The 23,935-nt window shown below is 46.0% G+C and overlaps 2 protein-coding genes across 7 annotated transcripts in view; both read right to left on the bottom strand.

Moving 5' to 3' along the window:
• Positions 1 to 12,265, bottom strand: part of celsr1a (cadherin EGF LAG seven-pass G-type receptor 1a) — a gene marked incomplete at its 5' end in the record, with an annotated part of 74,935 nt that extends 62,670 nt beyond the window's left edge. For 5 of the 6 annotated variants that reach the window (XM_079294557.1, XM_079294559.1, XM_079294558.1 and 2 more), the window contains one exon: positions 8,719 to 12,253. In XM_079294557.1, the coding sequence (XP_079150683.1) occupies positions 8,719 to 12,253 (3,535 nt within the window). Of the gene's footprint in view, positions 1 to 8,718 lie in introns of all 6 variants that reach the window. The other variant, XM_079294562.1, reaches the window with a different exon arrangement.
• A 1,480-nt stretch (positions 12,266 to 13,745) lies between these two features.
• On the bottom strand, positions 13,746 to 17,026 carry trmu (tRNA 5-methylaminomethyl-2-thiouridylate methyltransferase). Its single transcript, XM_079294310.1, has 11 exons — positions 16,861 to 17,026; positions 16,546 to 16,711; positions 16,344 to 16,450; positions 16,048 to 16,170; positions 15,792 to 15,964; positions 15,645 to 15,698; positions 15,459 to 15,525; positions 15,103 to 15,203; positions 14,794 to 14,938; positions 14,621 to 14,703; positions 13,746 to 14,487 (listed from the first exon to the last, which is right to left on the bottom strand). The coding sequence occupies exons 1-11, from the start codon at positions 16,940 to 16,942 to the stop codon at positions 14,338 to 14,340; spliced, it is 1,251 nt and encodes a 416-aa protein (XP_079150436.1). The 5' UTR covers positions 16,943 to 17,026; the 3' UTR covers positions 13,746 to 14,337.
• Positions 17,027 to 23,935: the final 6,909 nt, after the last annotated feature.

The following is a 23,935-nucleotide window of genomic DNA, read 5'->3' as shown; positions in this document are numbered from 1 at the left end:
CCTCTCCGTTAAAAGATGAGGCCTGGAGGTGTTGGATAATTCACACAAAGCTTCAATCCGCACGCCTTAGTCTGTGCCTTTGAAATGCTTACAGAGGCCTAAGCCGCTCCGCCGGTAGGAGCCAAGTGTGACCTAGGGTGTGGTGTTCGCTTTGCCTGCGATGCTCCATGTGCTCTTGTGTGTGTTAATGCATAATGAGTGCATCCTGTGCGCGCACATATTTTCCCCTTGAAGCCGACAAGACAGAAAGGTGCTGTCACCGAGGTTGTCAGGTGACGCCCGTGATGACAGCAGTTGTGACTGACACATTGGGGGGGGAAAACAATGTTCCTCTGCCAGTTCAAATCCCCTCATGACAGTAAACATCCAGGCTACGGAAGTGCCCCTGAGCAAGAGATTAAATCCTTCTGCGCTTGACCTCCCCAGAGGGGGTAAAAAGAAGTATCCTTCCAGGGATCAACTGAGTCACAAATGCATGACAGTAGAAAAGTAGCATCCGCTCTGCAAATAAAAACCTCCGTAGAGCGAACACGACTGAGTCTACGGCCACGCTAGCAGGTGTGCGAGGCTGTACTTAGCTGCTCCAAGCTAAATGCTAACATGCTCACAACGACACTGCTAACTTGCTGATGCTTAGCATGTGTGCTTTCCAAGCTCACCTCCTTCGATTTGTTTGTTAGCGTGCTAAGATTTGCTAATTAGCACTGAAGACAAAGTAACAAGCTAATTATGACAACAATGTAGTTGTTTTGCAGGTACTTGGTCACAAAATCAAAGTATTGGATAATTCTAAATAAATATATAAAAACACGGATGGGTGTACCGAATTCCATAACAATCCATCCAATAGTTATAAACTGTGCGCTAAAAATAGCCTCACCCTAAAAGATCTGGAGAACACACAGTTGGCGAGATTAAAAGGCTTTGTAATAAGACTGCTAGCATGGCTGTATATCACGCTGCCAGCCGCCTCAGCAATATACCGACGCAGGATCTATAGATGCATCAACACCACCAGTAATCTACACACGATTGCCACTTCATCGAAAAGATAACATTTGGGGAAAGTCGAGTGCTGTTTGACAGGTAGTAAGACACAAAGGGGCAAGAACTTGAGAGCCAAGCGTGCATCAACAAGTTCCCACACACAAGCTATTAACTGTCAGGATTACAAACCGTCACCGGCTCCTTCTCTGGCTGTCGCTAAAGGGGTAATGACTAAAAACGGACACCTCTGAGAACACAATGTGGCATTAAGTCTCTCTGTGGAGTCCAAAGTCAACATTCGTAGAGGGTTGAAGCCCCAATCGAGTTCATAAGGAAGTCCAATTATGAGATGATGTCAGTTTTCAGGAAACGAGTTGACAGAAATGTTTTCATCCAAACTCCAAACTGAAAAAACGTTTCTGGTCTACTTCAACCTATTTTTCACAACCATGAAGTGTAATTTCTTGTATCAAAGGTTATTTTCGTAAATATAACAATTCCTCCTGAAGGGCACCTTTTTTGTTTAGGTCTGGATTCAGCAACAGAACTTCAACGTTCAACAATTATGGGTCCGTTTGTGCCAGTGAACTCAATCCATTTAAGCCGTTTGACTTGGCACTGACAACTGCATTGTCAGTGCCAAATGCAAAGTCTTAATAGCTGTGAGGATCGTAGCCCAATGCATTACACGTGGGACTAACACACGGGGAGCAGGGGTTGGTCCTTAGTAATGGATGAGATATGAAGTTACAGGTCGTGGCAGAAGTAACGACATAGGGAAGGATTAGAGCAGAGGTTGCAGGGTACACTCCAAACCAGCAAAGTAGGGTTGTAATAGGCGGGAAGTTGAAATGTCCTGACTTCTCTCAAATATAGATTAAACAGCCAATAATACATGAGATAGCAATAGAAAAGACTAATAATTCAATTTAATAACTGATGCATTTTTGGGACGTACTTTTATTGGATTTCTTGCGGAGATGAGAAGATTGACACCACTCTTACATTGGTATGCCAAATATGAAAGTACAGCCAGCAGACAGTTAGCTTAGCTTAGCATAAAGACTGGAAACGGGGGGGAACGCCTAGCATGAATCTGTAACCTCCAAAGCTCACCGATTAATGTTTTACAATCCGCACAAGAACTATAGTGTTAAAACAAGTTGTCGAACTCCTTTAACTTTTCAGATCCTTCGTGAGACATTTAAGATACAAGATTTGCTTTCGAAGTAATGGCACCCAAAGTATTTCAGCGCACAGAGTACAATCCTCTCTGAAAAACAGCTGCTGATTGCTTTCTGGCACGGATTAAATGGTGCTCTTAAGTCTTTGATGTTCCTAATCTGCGTGTTTTTTTTAAAGAATAGTTATACAAGGCTGCTCCGAGTTAACAGGCCTCAGCTCCTCCTCGGGCCGGTTGTCCGTCATTGTTGAGACCCTGATGATGAACACTTGGCTTCCTCTGGTCTTCGGTCTAGAATGAAGAACAGCCTGGACACCTCGGGCTGAAGTTTGGTTTCTAACAGTTGAAAAGTCAATTATGCAGCTGAAGGGAAAACTGAAAGATAGAGAAGTCTTTTGTTATTTGTACTCCCAAAAACTCATCTTTGGACTTCACTGTCAGCTCATCATGCGGGTTCCTACAGAATTCCTAAAACATATCCCACAAAATCAGACATGAGCCACAATTGTGTGAACAACAGGACACCAGTGGAGGGAGGTTCCAACCGTCCCCCTATCATCTCCTCTGTCTCCTCTTCTTTTGCCTCCTTCTCATTCCCTGTCACACCTGTCATTCACTCTGGCTAGATAGCACTGTGTACACCCTCAGCCCCAACCTCTCCACCACTTAACATTCCTGCAGCTGGTCACCGTGCATCGTGACGCATGTAATGTCACACTCGTGAGCCGCCGGCGAGCCGCGATGCTCTCCCGGCCTCCTCGGCGAGCGGGGACAAAGGGGAGTACTGTGTCGTCTGATTGAGGAGAGAATGAAAAGGGAAAGGGACTGAGAGAGGTGTGTCGAGTTACAATCACGTACGACCCCTCCACCACCCAAAACCTGTTGGAGTTTGAGTGGTGGAATCACTGTCCTGCAGCATGTAAACGAGAGATAACCCTGCCTGTGTGTGTGTGTGTGTGTGTGTGACAGAGAGGGGAAAGGAGGGTGTGTGGCATCTGTGTGGTAAACCAGATGGAGGCCTTTATCACTAAATAGCACAAACTCACATATATTAAAAACTCATTTATACACTCAAATTTAACGCAAAAAAAAAGAAAAGAAAATCACATATAATCACACATCACAAGGGGAAAAACAAGAGGTACAACCTCCCTCTGAATACCACCACTTCCACCTCGCTCAACCCGGACACAAAACATGTGTGTTTGCAAACAAACAACCCCTGCAGCACACACACTTTGCATGCTGGGAAGTCACCTCCGTTTCTGACGGGGAAACAAGCACGGTGATCAGAGAGACTTCCTGCTGGAAGCAAAACACCGATCTTGATAATAAAAAAAAGCGGCACATGGATTAAGAGTGTGGAAGGAAAGATGGCTGCAGTAGCCTACGGTGGACAGATTAGGGCGATGCAGACAATGCCAAACAGTGACAGGAGTGTCAAAACTAACGTCTGTCGCCGGATACAAAGAACTTAAAAGAATGAAACCGAACTTCTTCTAGCATCTTTCTAGTATCTAGTATCTTTAGTGACGGCATCGGCAGACACCCTTGCAGCCTTAAACACCCCCCCCCCCCCTCTCTCTCTCTAGCCTGTAATTGGGTGTTCAGACATCAGTGGAGTCAAACAGTGACCGGTCCTGATCCCACTGGTATTTACACTTCAAACTCCGGCCCGGAGGCACACATGCTCGCACAGACCCAAACATTAAAGCCCGCGGTGGATGCTACGAGATTAAGCACGAGTGCGATTCCTTTCCCGCTCATTTAACACACAAACAGAGACATGGAGACGAGTTATTACACCTGCACGTGTTCTCTGCGCCGTCCTCTGGTGTGCAAAATGCAGGCAAAGAGATATACGGTCACAGAGGCAGACAGGCATGTGGACGGACAGAGAAGGCGAGACGGACAGTAATCGAATAACTTTCTGTAACCACTGGGGACAGATTTAGCTCCGACAACCACGCGGCGGGACGGCAACACTCTCCAGGCACACGGTAAAGCAACGGGATGCATTCTTTGGAAAAGCGCAGGGAGACAAAGGAAGACTGAGAAGACATGGGGGGGGGGGGACAATGAGTCAGAGGGTGAGAGGAAAGAGCAGTGAGATAGGAGCAAGAGGGAGGACACAGAGGGGAATGTGGAGAGGGGCGCAGCTTAAAGCCAGCAGTGTGCGATATCTTAGGAATGAATGGGATCTCCCAATATCAGTTACTGAGGGTGCCAAGCATATCTCACACACATACTGCAGGAAAAACACATGCGCTGCTGCAGACAGGACTGAAGCACACAGGACGTTTCAAACTGCAGTTTGAAACGACTTCGCCACACACACACACACACACACACACACGTGCACGTTATTGTGGTTATTCAACTTCACCTCTGTTGATTTTGACTTTAGCAACAAAGGAATACTGACATCTCAGAGCCACATAGACAAGATCTCTCTTCCACACGTGCCTTCCGTGCTTCAACTCCCACCCCCCCATCCATCAAGGTTGGGAGGTCATAAGTCATGTGTAGAAAGAGTTCAGGGTCATTTCTCACCGCTGAGCGTGTGTGTGTGTGTAAGACCCCATGTCCCACTTTGATCTCACAGGTGAGAGGTCACGCGTGTCATCACCGCTACGCCCGCGCTCAAGCGAGGAGTCGGAACATCCAACACGAGACGGTAAAAAAAACGGGAACAGAAAGTCTGACAGGAGGTTTGTCCCATGAACAGAGGAACTTGCTGGATCAGGTGATGATGATGATGTGGCAAGAGAGAATGAATGAAAAGCATACAGAGGGCAATGCATCACACCCAATACTCCACAGGTTATTGCACAAGAGCAACTGGGCCTCCTAACGAAGGGACAACTACACTTGTCTTTCCTTATGAATAAAGTGCTTTTCACAGGAATGTTTTGAAGTGGAAGGTCAGTGAGTACACGCATAAAATAGGCACAAAAGCTAAAGCTGAAGCTTTTGTGTCACAGTAGGAATCTAATTATGTGTATTGAGAGAGGAAGCAGAGAAAGTGTGTGTTGGAGGGGGGCAGGCGGATGAGAACAGAAATGTTAAAAAGCTGAGCGGTGCAACTCCTCCAACGGGATTAAGAGCTTCCAAACCAAAGGCATGGAAGCTCTGTGAAAAAAATCCCCATGGGGGAAAAGAGGGGGAGGACAGCCAGGAGTGTGTGTGTGTGTGTGTGTGTGTGTGTGTGTGTGTGTGTGTGTGTGTGTGTGTGTATGTGTGTGTGTGTGTGTGTGTGTGTAGCGGCATGCCATCCCGCTCACTGAGGTTAAGGAAAAAGATCAGAGCAGAGGTGGAAGAAGACGCTATAGCATCAATCACGCCTAATCGTTTAAGCGTGGATCTGCTATGCTGTCTCACTGAATGATACAACACGACTCCACCTATAGCCAGTCGGTGCAAGCTTTAACTTTGGCTGTTGTGAACCCCACCTATCAGGTAGAACGTTTCCTGGAAAGAAAGAAAAGAAAAACCTCCAGTGCACATTCGACGATGCTTATTGCACATCAGGAAGCGGCAAGTTTGGTTGGAGCTGATCAAAGAATGTGGTGGTTACATGGACGAATAAGCAAAATCTAATTATCTAACTAATTATCTAGACAGCTGACAGCAGAGGCATATTAATAACAACAGAAGGCAGCCAAGTGCTGGTGAATCTTGGCTTTAGATAATGGGTCTGACTGTCAGTTCTGGAAATCAACCAGCTGGTCTGAGAGTCTAATTGCGTGGCAACCACAACAACAAATTGGAGAAATGGTGATTCAAGGGTGTACCACTGCGGGCTAATTGTAAGAAATCACAGACCTGTCACTGACTGGATAGGGCTCAGTGACGTCGAGTTAAAGATACAGAAGAGAAAGCAAGGCTAAAGCAGCACCACGTGGAAATACTGTACAACTCCGTTATTTGTGGCAGTTTGATATTGACAGATACTCAGCTATTAAAAAAACAGAGAGAAAGGTTTTAAGAGAAATGTGACAAGCCAAGATAAGAGCTCTTACAAAGAGAACACATAGCCCTTAGCTATCGAGTCACAGAGCTACCGTCCCACACACACACACACACACACACATGCAGGGGGAGAGGGACCGAGGACAGATAGTGTTGTGGCTAGCAGAGTGTGTAAAGCCAGTTATCAGGGCCTTCTTGTGTTTCAGAAACATTCTCTGGCCTTCTGTTCACCACAATAAAAGCACCTGTGCACTTCTTTGACAGGTTCAAGGGACAGCCTCGATTAGCAGGATGTGAGGAGAATAATGTCCTCCGCAGTCTAGATGCCTTTTGTTTCATTGATCAGGAATAATAATCAGAGTTAAGTACGTAGGCAAGACGGAGCTAATGCACTCCGATCACTCTCGTCAATCATGGACAGAGGACATCAATGCTGATGTGAGCAGACATAATGAGCTGATAACTCTGATGCACTCAGAAATAAAACATATTGGAGGTTCAGGATCGAGATCTGTGGACGTAAAGCCAGACTCTACCGCTTAGTCGGAGCATTATTTGGACCCGGTTCGACTCGGGCCCCTACATGGGGCCGGGGAATGAGAAAAGACAACAACCGCGCAATAAAACTAAATATGCCAAAAGAGAATATGGGAGACCATTTGAGCCAGAGGCACAATCAGAGACTCGTCTCTCTTGTTAAAGTGCTATTCGCTCACCAATCCCCTGAGGCCTTCCTCTCCCAAGAGCCCGGGGTTGAAAGGTCAAGACACCAGCAGTAATGGTTACCTAACACTTGACATCAGTGTGAGCCACCAAAAAGGGGGGAGGGGGACAATTTGTTTAATTGTACGCGAACACGTGCTTACTTATATTTGCGTGTGTGTGTGCGCATATGGTTGCAAGTAATGAAGGGGTCCAATCCCCTTTGGGACCATTATGAGTTCACTGTTGTCAGGGATACTGTAAGAGCTGTCAGCTGTTTTCGACAAACATGAATGCGGTGTAAGTGAATGAGGACGGCTTGTGGTCAGTCGCTGCCTCCTCGGACGCTCCACAGGTTGTCTATAACGACCATAAAGCACTTGGAAAAGGACAGTCCGTCTTTTGTCCCAGATAAAGGACAGGGCACAAGTCCTTTAAGAAAAACACTGTAGAGGAAGAAGGGGGGGGGGGCGACTGGGGGGGAAGCCTTCCACTGCCCGATGAACCACAGTGTATAACAATGCAGGTTTAAGTCCAGCTCAAGAACTACTTTACTGCTTTCAAAGGCTGAAATGCCCCTGAAATGAAATGATCAAAGAAAAATATTGAAGTTGACAAAAAAAAAAAAACCTTTCTCGCTTGCAAAACATTCTGAGAATTATTTCTAGCCGTCAAAATGATTGCGAGCGTACAGTTAAAATAACCACAAACATGATTCGGTTATATGCTGTGAATGTGGGCTTGCCCCAGTGCATCCTGGTCCATTTCTTTTAGCTCATTTATAGTCCTAGAGTCAGTGTGTGCGATAGGCTGGCAGGCCTTAGTTTAAAGAGATGACAGAATGATACAGAGAGGGTGAGCTGAGGCTGTGTTGGGCCGTTTGCCCATTTCAGGGCTTCATGTGCTTTAAGAGATCAACTGACTGAGAGAGATGGAGAACGAGAAAAGAATAAGAAAGAAAGAAGGTTGAGCAACCAGTTGTCAATAGGTGACAGGGTAGTTATTCTGTAGGGGCAGTTATCCTGCCTGTTCAACTGCTTGATTAATGTCACTGCGGTTTCTTGCAGTGTGTGTGTGTGTGTGTGTGTGTGTGCGCTTCACTGTCGCAGTTACCCTGCCAGTTTAGGTGTAAATGTTCCGTGTTTGCATTTGTCTAATCTTTAACTTGAAAGAACAAAGTCTGCTTCTGTCGTGGGGGGAAAAGAAGCAAGTTAAGGCAATTTTCCCCCTGCATGTCCTTGTAACATGAACGCACAACTATCATTGAGGTCTAAACTCACGTTACAGAAAGTTACACCACAACAAAACTGCATCAAAAACGTCCATTTCGTTCAAAATCGCCGTTTGTGTGAGATACTACGCCCATCGTGGTAAGTTATTCTGGGGAAATCCTGGGAGACATCTTGCCACAAGATGTACATGAATCTCCCTGCAGCGCACCTACACCAGGCCTTCAGACACTTCAAAGAATGCGGCCTATTTGCTCTATGGGAGGGAAGTCATGCGTGTGCATATGCCTGCCCACATATCTGCAACAACAAAGTAGGTTCAGCTATCAGGGTGACCTGCTAAATAGCACCTTTTTATTACCTCAACCAACCACTTGCACACAGAACATTTATCACCCAAATGGCAAAAAAGCAGCACAACCGGATCCTGCATAGAGCCTGCAGCAACCACTCACTGAACATACAGTCAACACACCACAGCCGAAACCTGCCCTCGGTCTCTATTCAACAGCAGATTCTATATCGACTCGGCACATTTAACACACATTTTAGCACCTTGTTACACATGTAACAGACATGGAAAGAGAAAGAAAACGCTTGCAAATAGAGTAAAAGGAAGAAGACATGTTCAGATGTCTTTCTTACCTGACACGGAGATGGTCATGGGTGCTTCCAGGGTCCTGTCATTGTCCAGGTCCCTGCTCAACCTCAGATCCCCAGTGTCCTCGTTCAACAGCAGCAGATTGAGCTCATTTCCAGACTCAAACTTGTACCGCAGCTTATCCGACACATCCGGGTCATGAGCTGGTACCTTTCCTATTATTCCTGATGGGAAGCTGTTGGACTTGTTGGTGATGTAGTTGTTGAAGATAATCTCAAAGTTCTGCAGCACCGGCATGTTGTCATTCATATCTACGAGGCGGATGTGCACAGTGGCCCGACTCACGAGCGGAGCCGAGGTGGCCTGGACCACAATGACATACTCTGTTTTAGTCTCATAATCCAGGTCTGTGAGTGCAGTGAGGTCGCCGTTAAAAATGTTCAGATTGAAAACTTCTGGAAAATTCCCTTCTACAATCTGGTACATGATCTGAGCATTGGTGCCCTCGTCGGGGTCGGTGGCAATGACCCGGGCCACGACGGACCCCACCGGGCTGTTCTCCTCCACGTCGATGAACAGCTCGTCCTTCTCAAACACTGGAGCGTTGTCATTTATGTCTTGGACAACCACGTGAATGGGAACAGCAGCCTTCAGAGGCGGAACCCCCTTATCCACAGCGTAGGCCTTCAGATTGTAAACAGGAACATTCTCCCGGTCCAGTTTGCGAGCAGTTCTGATGGTACCAGAGTAAGGCTCGATGTAGAAATCCCCCTCTCCGTCATCGCCACCCTGAAACGTATAGCTCACCCTGCCATTCGGGCCAGAGTCTCTATCTGAAGCGGAGATCTGGAGAACGCTGGTATAGACAGGTGCGTCTTCCAATACGGTCCCCTGGTACCTGTCCCTTAGAAACTGAGGAGTATTATCATTGGCATCGAGGATGCTAATCTCCACATAGGCGGTATCAGATTTCTGAGGGATGCCATTGTCTTTGGCAATGATGGCTAATGTGTAGGAGGCCTGGTCTTCATAATCAATCTCCATTTGTGTCGTGATGGCACCTGTATCTGGGTCAATTTTAAACTGAGGAACATTGTCCTCCATCATGTACGTGACGCGAGCATTTTCCCCCGTGTCCTCGTCCGTCGCACTGATCACCACCACAGTGCTGCCGACTGGTTTCTCTTCGGAGAGCATCACCTGGTAGTTGGCATTTTGGAAGACGGGCCGGTGCGTGTTGGCGTCCGTCACGTTGATGAACACCTGAGCAGTGTCGTAGCGGGTTCCATCACTGGCGGTGACTGTCAGGACATACTGGCGTTCCTGCTTGTAGTCCAAGGGGAGGGCTAACGTGATGAGACCGCCGCCGCTCTGGCTAGTGATGGCAAAGCGGTTCCTGGTGTTGCCACTGGAGATCTGATAGGTCACCACGCTGTTGATGTCCCTGTCTACGGCCGTCATTGTCAGTACGCTGGTACCCACGACAGCGTCCTCGTTGATCTTCAGCGCGTAGACCTTCTCTGTAAAAGTGGGCACGTTGTCATTCACATCGAGCACCGTGATGCTGATGCTGGCTGAGGAGGACATCACAGGTATCCCATTATCTCTCGCCTCCACGCCAAAGGTGTAGAAGTCCGTGGTCTCCCTGTCGAGCTCTTCACTCACTGTGATCCAGCCTGTGCTGTTGTTGATCGTGAACGGAAAACCCGGCGTGGTGTCAGTTAACCGGTACACCAAACGGGCGTTTTCTCCAGAGTCACCATCAATTGCTTGAATGTGGATTACAGAGTAGCCAATGGCCACATTCTCCAACACGGTAGCCTGGAAAGGTGTGCTGACAAACATGGGGGCATTGTCGTTCACGTCCACCACTTGCACCACCACCATCCCTGTGCCGTTTATCAGAGGAGGCCTGCCACCGTCCTGAGCCTTAATCCGCAAATTATATTCTCGAATCATCTCATAGTCCAGAGGATTGATGATATCGATCACACCAGTGGGGGAGTGAATGTAGAACTGTCCTTTAACGTTGCCACTGATGATGCTGTAATGAACTTTGCCGTTGTTCCTCTCGTCTTTGTCCGTAGCTTCTACCTGGATGACTTTGGTGTTGACCGCCACATTCTCGGGGATCTGTACGACATACCTCTTTTCAGTGAACTGTGGGTAGTTGTCATTCTCATCCTCCACAGAGATCTTGACAGTGGCGGTGGCACTGCGGGGGCCCGGGTCTTTTCCCTGGTCGTTGGCCTCAACAATCAGCTGGTACTTGGCCCGGATCTCCCTGTCAGGCCGCTCTCTGATCCTCACCAGGCCGTTCCGGGGGTCGATTTCAAACACAGAGTTAACTCCGTCGGCGTTGACGATTTTATAAATCATGTTGGCGTTGGAGGGAGCGTCCCCATCAGTGGCTCGGACTGTCATCACTTCAAACCCTGTTTCGACATTCTCCCGGATGCTAACGCTGTATTCAGTTTGCTCAAACACCGGGCTATGGTCGTTAGTGTCACTCACGGTGACGGTGAGGTAAGAAGTGGCAGATCTCTTGGGGGAGCCATTGTCAATTACAGTGACTTTGAAAACATGGGTGTTTTTGACTTCTCTGTCTAGTGACTGGACGGTTGTTATGCTCCCTGTCTGAGAGTCTATGTCGAAAAAGTCGTTGGACCGGCTGTCAAAAAAGGCCTCCATGCTGTACTCCAGCCTCCCTGCCTCTCCATCATCCGGGTCAGTGGCTTTCAGGGTGATAACACGCGTACGGGGCGGCTCATTCTCGGGCACGGACACCTGATAGTTGGGGAGCTGGAACTGGGGAGACGCGTTTACCTGTCGCTTCCCCCTGCGGATCAATCTGCCAGACTTTCTCAGCATGCTCTCTGCGACGGACCCGTGTTGCGTATGCTCTTTTAGAAGCGTCAAACTCAGCCGCACGGAGAGCCTGCCGCCCGCAGAGCTGTGCAGCGCGCAGTGCAAACTCGCCTCGGGCTGCGCTCGGTGCTCAACACATAAGTCACTGGCCAGGAACAGATCCCCACGCCTGAACACTGCACTCAAGTCTTTGCCGACACACATGCTGTCCAAAAATGCGACGTTGCGCGTAAAGGTGGGCAAAAGTTCTGTTACGTTCAGCAGCAGTTTACCTGCCGGTAAGCAGGAAGTCGCCTCCAGTTTCGTGAGGTGTTTAATGTGAATGTCTGGCTTACCTGACGATTTCTTTCTCTTGTATTTAATAAAACAGTCCTGGCCGTGGACGAACACATTAAACTGTGTCAGGATGACGTCCCCAGACGTCAAGGAACCTGTTCTGAAATAAACAGGCGCCGGGTTCCTCGCCGTGTGCGCGCACTGAACTTTGTGGGACAGACGGACGACCCCGTCGTGTCTCTCCACTTGGAAAAAGCTCTGAATGAATTTTGGGGATAAAGTCCTGTCAAGTTTAAAAGTCCATCCGGGGCCGAGCGACAGGTTTGCCAAAAGGGTCCCGGGCTGTAAAGTCTCCGAAAGGTGTATCTCCAAACATCCCGCGAGCGGCACGTTGAGCAGGACACAAACCCAAATCCAACACATCGGTAGCTCCATGCTTGTGAACCTGCCAAAATCCCATTCAACTTCACACAAACTCCTCCGCAAAAGCCTTAACTCTCCCTCTCCCAACACCGCGTTTTGCTTTTACCCCTCATCGTGAAGTTTTAACGTGGAAAAAGTCGCTCCGTATCCATAGCATCGGCGCGTCCACGGCGCGCAGCAGCTGCGTTAACCCACACTGAGTTTAAAATGAGTACAAAATGGCTCCGTGGCTCTCCTCCGCCTCCTCCTCCTTCTCTTCTCCTCGGAGCCTTATTACCATAAACCTGCTGCGTTCCCCCCTCAGGGACGCTTTCATGGGGAGGTGGGGGCAGCTTCTTTTTTTTTTCTCATGGAGATTTAGGAAGTGGACCTGACCGGGTGACCAATGCGCGCAAGTGCATTGTTATTACAATAGGGTGAGACCTGGGTGAAATGCCTCATGCGTGTTTAGAGGGTGTACTGTGTGCATGCTGGATGTAAGTACGCATTGAGGGTGCACAACACAAAACAGATGAACGAAGACTTCAATGTCCAACATTTAGAAAGTGATGTTGACATGTCACACAACTCCAATAAGCTGCTACTCACGTGTTCATGGAGTAAAAAACAGTTCAACTTGTATCAGCAAAAAATATTACAGCTTGATAAGTTATTGTATTACCTATTTTAAATAACATACCGTGTTTTTCATGGTGAGACTGTTGAATGGTCATCACACAGCAACTGTTCTTCGCAAAGTTTATCTCTCAGAAAATAAGAACGACTCTTTGTCTACTCGTGAAATACATTAGATAACCATGTAATGTGTGTTTTCTTCTCTATTTTCATGATTTGGAACTTGTATTTTCACTTGAATGTGTTGCATGATGATATACCAGCAGAACCTTTTCTTATTCTCTTACTGTTTTTGGTTTGAGCCTTTATGCCCCCCCCCAAACCAGCTTTAATTAAGATGACAAACTTTCCAAAACATTTTTTTTATAATTTATGGAAAAAGACAACATGATGTCACATTTGTATCAGTAGGCTCTTACATAAGTGTCGTGAGGATTCATGGGAATATACAGTATGCTGATCGTGCAAAACAATGCTGACTCGAGAACAACAGGTTCACCCTGCAGCTTGATCTTGTATAACAGCGCCCCCTTGTGGATCAATAGCGGCAGGACAACCAGTGCACAACTTGCGTGTGTATCCATACATACATAACATCACTTATGAGGTTTATTCAGTGACTGGTAAATGTTCAAGTATTTACAGTTCGTAGTTTAGGAAGAACTTACAACAATATGCCATTTGAAGAGAAAAGGCCCTTGAAATGGCCAATGTGCAGGTTTCCGACTGTTACGATAAAGAAGAAACACTAAAGGGCTCAGACTGCCAGCGTCATCAACAAAGACAGCTTTTCATCCAGAGCACAGGTCAGAACCTCGACTGTGTGGAGACAAAAACTCACCGTATAAAAAGTTTCGGCGCGTGGATTGTTTTTCTATCTTTTGGAACATTTATGCGCAAACTACTTAAAAAAAAAAAAAAAAAAAAAAAGAGAGCTTGACTTTAGCTTCTGTTATGACAACTTATTTTCCAAAGGATAGACACAAGTGCAGCGATTGAAAATACATCAAGCACTTCTTAAATACCAGATAAAGTATCAAGTACATGAATATCCAGTCCTTTTTGCCTTAATTACCATAATGCCAGGCTGCAGGTCTCTGCAATGCACAGCAAACAGATCTAATGGCATCATGAATGTACTATGGAGAAGTTGCCGAGCATAAATAAAGGCAAAGCACCACATCCGATATTCGAGTGAACTGACGGAAAAGCTTGATTTTCTTTTTATTTATTTATTTAAATTATTGCATCTCGTCTCCACTCCAAAGCACACACAGGCTTGGAAGCAGATAGTTTACCTGAGCAGCCAGCAGATAACCTCAGAAAGCGTCTTGTGCCGGTCCTATCAATACATCAAAGTACTTAAAGAACAATCCCCCCTCTTGGGTCTCTAAAACGGCCTCCCCGTCACAGTTGATCCCTCGTGAACAGTGTGCTCGACCTAATGTACCGGGCAGAGCGCGTGCCCATCCCCGGTCGTCTCAGCTGGCTGCTTCGGGGCTCGGCTGGTCCGTGTGCCGAGCGTCTGCTGCCATCCGTTCCCTGCCCCGCTGGAGTGTGTGTTCACTGGGCCCCAGCTGCACGATCTTCCCACTACCCAGACACTCGTCTCCTTTGTACAGCACGGCAAACTGCGGGAGGAACGAACGTTAAGAAGGGCTGAGAAAGCGTGCACACACACTCCGACAACAAGAGAAAGCTTTTTGCCGTTATTGCTGGCAGGCCCAAGCAATCACACTGTATGCTGTAGCACAGGTGTGTTACCTGTCCAGGTGTCAGAGCTCTGACCGGCTGGGAGAGTGTGATCCACACAGAGCCGTTCATGTTCAGCGTCACTGTGCAGGGAGCTGGAAAGCGCAAAAAAAAAAAAAAAAAAAAAAGGAGTTTTATTTGATCAGTCAACACTCTTTCATCAACGTACGGGACACAAAACTCACTGAGAGGCATCTGGTGGATGAAGCGGAAATGACACTCCATCATCTGGGTCTTGACTAGTTCAGGAGGCGGGTCAAACGTGACCCAGTGGAAGCGGTCTGTCCGCACCGTGTCACGGAAAAGAGCCGGGTGATTGGTAGTCGGAGCCTGATCGGCGACACATTTAAGGGAATAAAAAGGAGCCGCAAAAGTTGGTCAAACAGTGTTGCACGCTCGACTCCACCTTTAAAAAAAGTGAGCACACTAAAAGTAAATCCTAAATGTTAGCGGAGCATTTTCACCCTTTTAACAACCTCGACAAACTTTCTCACCACAAACACATCTCCGGTATCGGTGTCTTTGTCCACCACAAACCAGGGGTCCCTCTGCCCTCCGATTCTCGCCCTCTGGCCCAGCGTCAAAGTGAACCAGCCTGAAGGACAAGAGAAGGAGCAGGAAGTACATCATGAGATGTTTGAAGTGTCAGTAGTTTGGAACACAAATTTAAAAGAACATCCACGAGGATCGTGAAGCGGAAAACAGCGATTTAAGTGTTAATTGGACTAAGATATGATAAATGCAAGAGCCATTACATTCGGACTGTATAATGATGCAATAGTGACACAGCAGTTCTTCATTGGGTCAGAGAGGTTCACAATTTGAGAACCTCAAACAACAATGGGCATGCCTTTGTGTGTTCCCATGACAGCCCCGTCCTCAATGGAGACAAAGTTCCCCGGTTTGGGTTCCAGATACTGGAAACAGGAAGAGAAAGAAAAAAAAACAGTATTATTTTACATGCATCTGTCAATACATGATAGATGAGGAAAAATAAATGTGTCATGTTGAACAACTACTTGGAGGGTTTAGTTACCTCCAAAATAAAGTTTTCAAAGTTTCTCTCTCCGATGAAGCAGATGCCCATACTCTAGAGAAGATAAAGTTGACTGTTGGTATACAATGAGAATCCATAGATCCCAATTGATGCATCTTCCTTTATTTTATTCCCATGTGTGGCTACCTCTTTCTTCTTCAGCACATGGTGAAACCCGGCCTCGGCAGCAATCTTTTTGACAAAGTCTTTGGTGAGTCCGGCCAGCGGGAAGGTGGTTTGTCGCAAGGCATCCTGGGAGACCTGACTGAGGAAGAAGGTTTGATCTTTGAGGAGATCTGCTCCTTTGTACAACCTCACCGCTGGGAAGAGAGAGACAGAGAGTTTAAAGAGACCTTAAAGCTGGTGCCGTGGTGAAATGGCACTCCCTGTCATAAACTCTTACGATTTCTAGTCTCGAATCGGTCTCTGAATAGAGTGGACGGCGGTGCCGTGTGCGTCTGCTGGAACACCTCTTCGTCTTCCTGCGACGTCCTGGCGTAGTGGCCTGTGGCCATGGCATCCGCCCCTGAGTCGACAACAGCACAACGCGAATGAAACGCCACACGTGTTGCGTGTCCGACATTGAAATCAGTCCAATTCAATCCTCTGATCTCTCACCACCACCCGCTGTTTACCAGATATTAAACAGCTGTTTGGAATGAGTTTACATCGGTGTGGGAACACATTACCATCACATACCCAGAGTGTTGAGAGCATACTTGTGGAAATGGTTGAATTTGATGTGCTTGTTGCAGAGTATATCTGGGTTAGGCGTCCTCCCCCTCTCATATTCCTTCAATAGTTTACTGAAAGTGGCAACAGACAGATGACACGTTCACATTAAAGAGTTGCACAATTAAAACGCGTTTGTGATTCGTGCACGCTCGGCTGCAGCAAATACCTGAAGACTTCATGCCAGTACTCTTTGACATAGGACACCTGGTGGAAGGGGATGCCCAGGGTCCGACACACTCTGTAGGCGTCCTCGCAGTCTTTCTCTGTGGTGCACACCCCGCTCTCGTCCAGCGAGTCCCAGTTCTTCATAAAGACTCCTGTTACACTGTAACCTTCACGTGGAAGGGAAAGAGAGAGAAACAGCTGCGTGTCTGGCTTTGTATTTCTCCAGGGAGTGCGGTTTCAACTGGTTAGCTGACCATTTAGCATTTAACATAGCAAAGTCAGTTCAGGTGTGTGTGTGTGTGTGGTTTTTCCTCACCTCTTTTCTTTAGTAACAGCGCCGCGACAGAGCTGTCGACGCCGCCGGACATGGCGCACACCACGTGTTTAATAAAACCCATGTTTTCAAATGACAGTCCTTTCTTTTAATACTAGTTCTCTTGCGTAACTAAGAAAAATCCCCATTGTCACTTTCGTGGGCAGCCATGTTTTTTGGCCCCTTTAATAATAACGTCCGACTAGGAAACACCTTTGAAACGGAACCTTTGTTGCTGGTGGGGGACACAAAATAACGTACCTATTTGCTCACTTCCTCTTCAGTGCAGCTATTCACAATTGCCACTAGGTGCTGCTAAAGGGCACATAAAATAAACCCATACACTGACTACGTTCAGCATCTGTATGGAGAAGTAAATGACCCCAACTTCTACTCTGGAGTTCAGGAATTAAATTAAACACCGTGCAACATTACTGGGTCGGTGGACTGTCACTACACAAGTCCTGTTTCATGAATGGAGCATTTATTCTTCTTTGTGTTGTTGAACAGCAGTTACCACCCCCTCTGCAAAACAGTATTATGTCGGTCAAATTGGTCAAATTCTGCATCATATTCCCCAAAACTATTGAGCGGCAACGTTTGGAAGTAAACATTACACAACCCGTCTCTGCTTATTCTAATACAACAAGTATTGGAAACGAAATTGAGAGAGAGAGAGATTAAGTAAATATATATACATATACATTTATTTATATTTATTGATTTCTCAATGAATCTTTCTAGTAGAGACAAGAGCCTATTGCAATAAGGCAGGGGACAGTTAACAAACACAACAGCAGCAAAACAAATGTCAACAAACGTGTTTATTAACTTGCAGTAACACATATGCACATACTTTATATTTTTTTGCTTGCAAGGCAGTCACCCTCCCCTGCAGGATTATTTTCTCCAAAATTGTCCAAATCACATTGAGTAAATGATGAAAAGAGAATAATATTCACACAAGGATGCAAACTTAGAAGATTGACGAATTTTACACAGCAGAATATACACAAATTCATATAGAAATCATTTACATGGATGTCTTATTGTGGGTTTAAATAAATAAAAGAAAAAGGTGACAGTCACAACGGTGTGACAGCAACAATAACACATCAGAAGTGTATTGTCCTCTCTACTGGTTGTCCTATTAGTAATGAGAGCTAATTTCACTGTAACCTTAAGTACAAGATGGTCAAATGGAGATATTACAAATGGAATAATGTCTTAATTTGGAGACAGTTACGGGAGTGAGGGATGAGGAGGTAAGGAAAACATGAGAACACCAGGGTAGGGAGTGAGGGATGAGGAGGTAAGGAAACATGAGAACAGGACACACATGGAGAACTCTGTCAAGCTACATATCAGGCAAAGTGAACATCTTTTCTTCTACATAGTTGTCCTCAGTCTCATCTGCTGAACTTGGTCATGGAGGCATCAACATTTAATTGAGATGTTAAATTAACAGTGAAAACTCATCATAGCTTAATTTAACATCAGTATTCATAATTACACTTCATGTTTACTTCTCCTGATCTTTACCTCCTATAACAAGGTCCATAGGGGCATCTCAATGAATAAACATGTTATATTATATTATATTATATAAGTGTTATTTACTGATTTTTTTCGTGTTGGAATACATGTTAAATATTTAACTGCAAAGTAGTAATGCGTGTTTGATACTTTCATTTTTTTTGCATTAAATCATACTGGGACATTTGCTGAAATTGATAGGATGGCCCTACCTAGAACATTTTGCACCAGTCTTATGATAAGACTGTATACTGATATCAGTCATTGAATGCATGCTTCTCACATTGTTACACCATGCCTCTGACACCTCACATGTCTTTGTCCATATCGACACCTATGCTGCTGAAACCGGAGTGTCTCGCTTCTTAGAGCAGAACAGAAACTGGAGGTTAGTGTTTTAGTTTTGAACGAAAATCCCTCCAAAAATAATGCACCCAACATTACTATCGCAGTCATTTTTGTATTGTTTTTAATTTTTTTCAAACAGATATGACAAACGTGAGGACCTGAGAATCTCGACATGAAAATGTACACACACCTGCTGATGGAGGCGAACGTCACCAAGATACAACTGCTCCAGGACACGCATCGGCCTCTGGCCTTCGTTGAAGGCTACAGCAACATTGCATTCAACGTATTTCACGTCCCGCCTGTTAGTGTGCGGTTAGTAAGAAAAGCTGTCCTCATGGAGAGAAAGACTGCAACCGGACAACAAAGAGAGGGACTTTAAGTCAGCATTTCCGATGCAGGTGAACAACACTTATCAATACAATAAGCATTTTGTTACATAAATAAACGGTCCCGTGGACAGAAACTCAAGTCCTCCCTGTGGACCTTTCCAGCTCTTTAACGGTCACCTTTGGACTCTCCATTGCCTCTCTGATGAATGTCCTCCTTGTCTGGTCCTTGGGGTTTGGCCCTCTCTTTAAGCTTTGTTTTGTTGTCATATTCTTTCCATTTTGTAATAACGGACACTGATGTTGAGCAGCTATGATTTTCACCACCAGTTAGTTGCAATTAAAATGTTGCACGGTGTTTCATTTGATTCCTGAACTCCAGAGTAGTAGAAGTTTGGTTCATTTCACTCTCTATACAGATGATGAACCATTTGATCCGAGCCACTGTATTGGAGTCAGTAGCTGTGTCTCAATTCAGGGGCTGCATCCTTCGGAGGACCCAGCGTCCTTTGAGGACCGTGAAGGCTGGACCATGCGGTCTCTGAAATGAGACGGCCTACGCTACAGAGGACTTCCTGTTTCCTGCCTAGGATGCCTGCTCAGAAGGATTACTGTATACAGATATTAATATACTGTACAGGTTTTAGTTGTAATCTGTTTTTCAATCATATATTCAACAATTCATTTATAGTTATTTTTCATCATATCGTTTTTCTAAATTAATAATGAGTTAATAATTCAACCAGTTGCTATGTTAAATAACTCATTTTCAATCATTTATAGTTCTTGTAAATAAAATGTATTTATCAATAACTTTTTTATGTCATTCACACACCTATATACATACATATATATATTCATAAATGTAAATATAAATTAATTACGTTCCCACATTGTTTCCCCCTTATTCATTAACGTCACAGCTTGTTCCCTTGCACCTACATGTGTCATCAGTTCTGTACTAGTTAACAATCAGTAAAGATTTAAATTATTTATGATTTAGTTATAATTAAATTGGGAAGAATTATGCTGCACATTGGGGCAGTAATCTAAAGCTTTCCCTGTTTTATTTATATCAACATGTAATATTATATTTATCAATCCTTAACAGTATTAACAGCCTTTGAGTCAAATGAAAATCAAGAAGATATAAAATGATCACTTGCACAATATTTATTGTATATTAATTGTTGTACACTGTCAGATTTTTGAACTATATCAGAAATATGATGTTTCAAATACAAAGACACATTTTGAAAGTTTGTCACATTTATTTGTATTGTACTACTGGGGGGGGGGGGCAGGGAGGGAGGGGCAGGGAGGACGTCACTCGCTGGGTCTCAGACTCACTGGGGTGCTGAGAGTGGTTCAGTGGTCTGTGGTGGGTCTGGGTCTTCCTGGGATGATGGATTTGGAAGACGTCCACTCTCAGTTGCCCCAGGAGTGAGAAAAAAAGCACAGAGGAGTCCTGCCCTGTGAGACACAAACACAAGAGATGAATACTTTTAACTCAACAATACAACATTTACATTGTTCAATGATGGAATCTTATGACTGATACTTCTGTGGTCTTAGTGAGGGATTAATTACTCAGCCCACTGAAAGAAAGGCGACCACCGCTCTCATCTGGTCCTGTGGTCCTCCGTCCTTCTCATCTGGTCCTCTGGTCTCTGTTGTCTAGGAGATCCAGGATGTTGCGTCCTGTGTTACAGCCATCGATAAAAGAGACTTGGAAAACTTTTCAGAACGTTAGTAATTTTTACCATACCTCTGTCTGATACAAGCCAACATTTGGAGGTCACAGCAGTACGCCATCAAGACCAAACTTAAATTGTATCAGAGCAGTGTTTTATCCACCCTATTGTACGGTTCTGAATGCTGCAGAATGACACAAGAAGACCTCAACAGACTATCAACCTTCCACACCAAGAGTTTAAGACGAATACTGCACATTTTCTGGCCAAACAGCATTTCAAATAAAGAACTGTATGACAAATGCCAACAAGAATGCATGGAGACCATACTAATGAGCAGAAGATGGGGATGGATGGGACATGTGTTGAGAAAAGATCCTGCTGATATTACAAGAACAGCCTTACATTGGACACCAGAAGGGAAAAGAAAAAGAGGCCGACCAAGAAACACGGAGAAGAACTGTGGAGAAGGAGATGCAGAGCCTAAACCACTCACGGGGCACCATCCAGCGACTCGCCCAGGACAGACAGGAGTGGAAGACTTTTGTTGGTAAAATAAAATCTGTTTTACCAGATTCTGTGTCCTGTAGTCTTGCTGTTGGGTCCTGATCTTGAACTCCCGTGACAGACTCTTCACTGCTCACTTACTCTGAGTCCAGCATCAACCATTTTTCAAATGGAAAATCAAGAAATAAGAGATATTTAAAAGCTCTGCTGCAGGATGCTGCCTATCGCCAACCCCGCCAGACGCAAGGGAAGGCTGTCTGGTGCTTTATCAGTCCTGCCAGACGCAAAGGTTTTACAATCCTGCAGCAAACATGCTGTCGGTCTCAATCCGAGTCGTGAGTAAAGTGAACAACCTGTCAGGATCCCTGTTTGACCCGTTGTGTGTTACCCGTGTTCCCCCTGCTCTCCTCTCCGGTGTCGATCCGGAAAATGGAAAATCAAGAAAGAAGCCTATCGCCAACCCCGCCAGACGCAAGGGAAGGCTGTCGGTCTCAATCCGAGTCGCTGTCTTCAGCCGGCTGCCAGTATCTTCTGGGTGGGGGGAAGCTGAGGCCTGAAGTGGAGGGTGGAGACCATCTGTTGTCATCTGCCCGGCTCTTCTTTGTGGGGGGACCGAAGGCTGAAGTGGAGGGTGCCGACTCCCTGTCGTCCTCTTCTCTGGTCCTCTTCATGGAGGATCCGAGGCCTGAAGTGGAGGGGGTCGCGTCCTCGTGGTCGTCCTCACCGGTCCTCTGCCTCTTCACACTCGCCTGCTCCGTGTGGTCCTCTTCCCTGCTCCTCTTGGTGGACTCTTCTGACCTCTGGGGGACTGGGGGCGGAGCATCTTGAGGACGGTCCACATCAAAGCGTCGAGCGAAACGAACACGGTCCTGTTCATGATCATCTTCCTCCACATCGTCCACTTCGGGCAGGTCATCGCAGGAGTCATCGTACCCGGAATCGTTGCCGTCCTCGTCCTCCTCCTCGTCCTCATCGTCCCTGAAGGCCACCTGAAGCAACTCGCGAACATTGCGGAGCATCTCAGCGTCACCCACAACGACGAGCCCCCTCTGATTTTGTACACCCAACACGAGGCATTCTAACTGATCTCGAACCAACACGGGCTGCACCTGACCTCCACCCACCACGCCTGGCTCCACCTGACCTCCACCCACCACGCCGGGCTGCACCTGACCTCCACCCACCACGCCTGGCTCCACCTGACCTCCACCCACCACGCCTGGCTCCACCTGACCTCCACCCACCACGCCTGGCTCCACCTGACCTCCACCCACCACGCCTGGCTCCACCTGACCTCCACCCACCACGCCTGGCTCCACCTGACCTCCACCCACCACGCCGGGCTCCACCTGAACTCCACCCACAACGCAAGAAATCAGGATTGGGAGATCACATACTTGGTCATCGTCGTCGAGGATCCTGATGACTTCAGGGAGGCCGTCTTGTGCAGGACGCTCCACGACGTAGTCGACACCAGCTGAGAGGGAAACATTTAAACTGTCAGGATTTCTCATAACATGAAATATTTCTGGATTACATGAAGCAATAATCAAAGTTCAAATTAGAAAAGACGACAGAGCCATGAAGTAACTCAGTACAGTACTACACAACTCACATAAAGTCCCCAACACACAAGAGGGTTCACCTTTAAACATTTATAGCAAACACAGTGCAGCTCTGCCTCTGTTAGTTTGAACACATAACACAACTATATTAATAATGATAAAAGCAATAAATATTATTGTTGTCGTTATAGATATTATCCTTATTACTGTTATTATTATATGTCCGAAACAACAGAGTAGGTGAGAGGAGCAGCTGGCCACGCGCTTTTATGAACGGGCTTTTCACACGTTTCTGCTCTGGATTCAGATTCCAGCTGCTAATCAGTCAGTCAGCAGGTCAATTAACGACTGTTGAGTACTCGTGAGCTCTGGACAAAGACGTGTATTTTGCATTTGTGTGGACGAAACGGTGAATGGCTTGCAATAAACAGCGTGAACGTATTTGTTGAACTAGCGACGCACAGTGAAACGTGTCTACATTAATCCAACATGACGAACCTCTTGAGTTTATAATTCATTATTCTCCTGGTTTATGAGTTGCATATCACAGCGCGTGGAGGAGATGCAGCACGCGCACATGCAGCCCCGTACAGTTACTTAACAGATCGCTCTCTTGTCCCTCGAAAACCAAATACCACAACAACGAGCAAAGCGCATCTCAAAGCTAAATGTTAGAAAAATAGTCTATGTAATATGATGCCGTCAAAGGATCAGATGTTTGTTCAATAACTCAGGTTTCAACAGTCAAACCCACTCAGGGACGCATCGTGTCCTGGTTTGATGACGTAGGCTACACCCAGACGCTCGCCTTTAACCGTTCCTTGGTTACCAACTTCAGCATTCATTTAGCATTTTATGAAAGTGTTCTATTTTCAGAAATATACATTTTAATGTTAAAATAGGAAGATTTGATGCCTTCAAACCAAAATAACTATGTTTAATTAAACATCTACACTATTGTGAACACATTCCACAGACATCCAGCAACATTTAAGACATTATGTCACTCAAATAATCAGTTTATACGAGTGTCTGTTTCCGACAGGCCTGATAATACAGTGTCAACTGGTCACATTTCACTGATTTCTAAACTGAGAAT

This window comes from Melanostigma gelatinosum (assembly GCF_949748355.1).
Source record: "Melanostigma gelatinosum genome assembly, chromosome: 22".
Taxonomy (NCBI): Eukaryota; Metazoa; Chordata; class Actinopteri; order Perciformes; family Zoarcidae; genus Melanostigma; species Melanostigma gelatinosum.
Note: the sequence above shows the minus strand (reverse complement) of the source record. Positions and strands in the feature narration are given on the sequence as shown.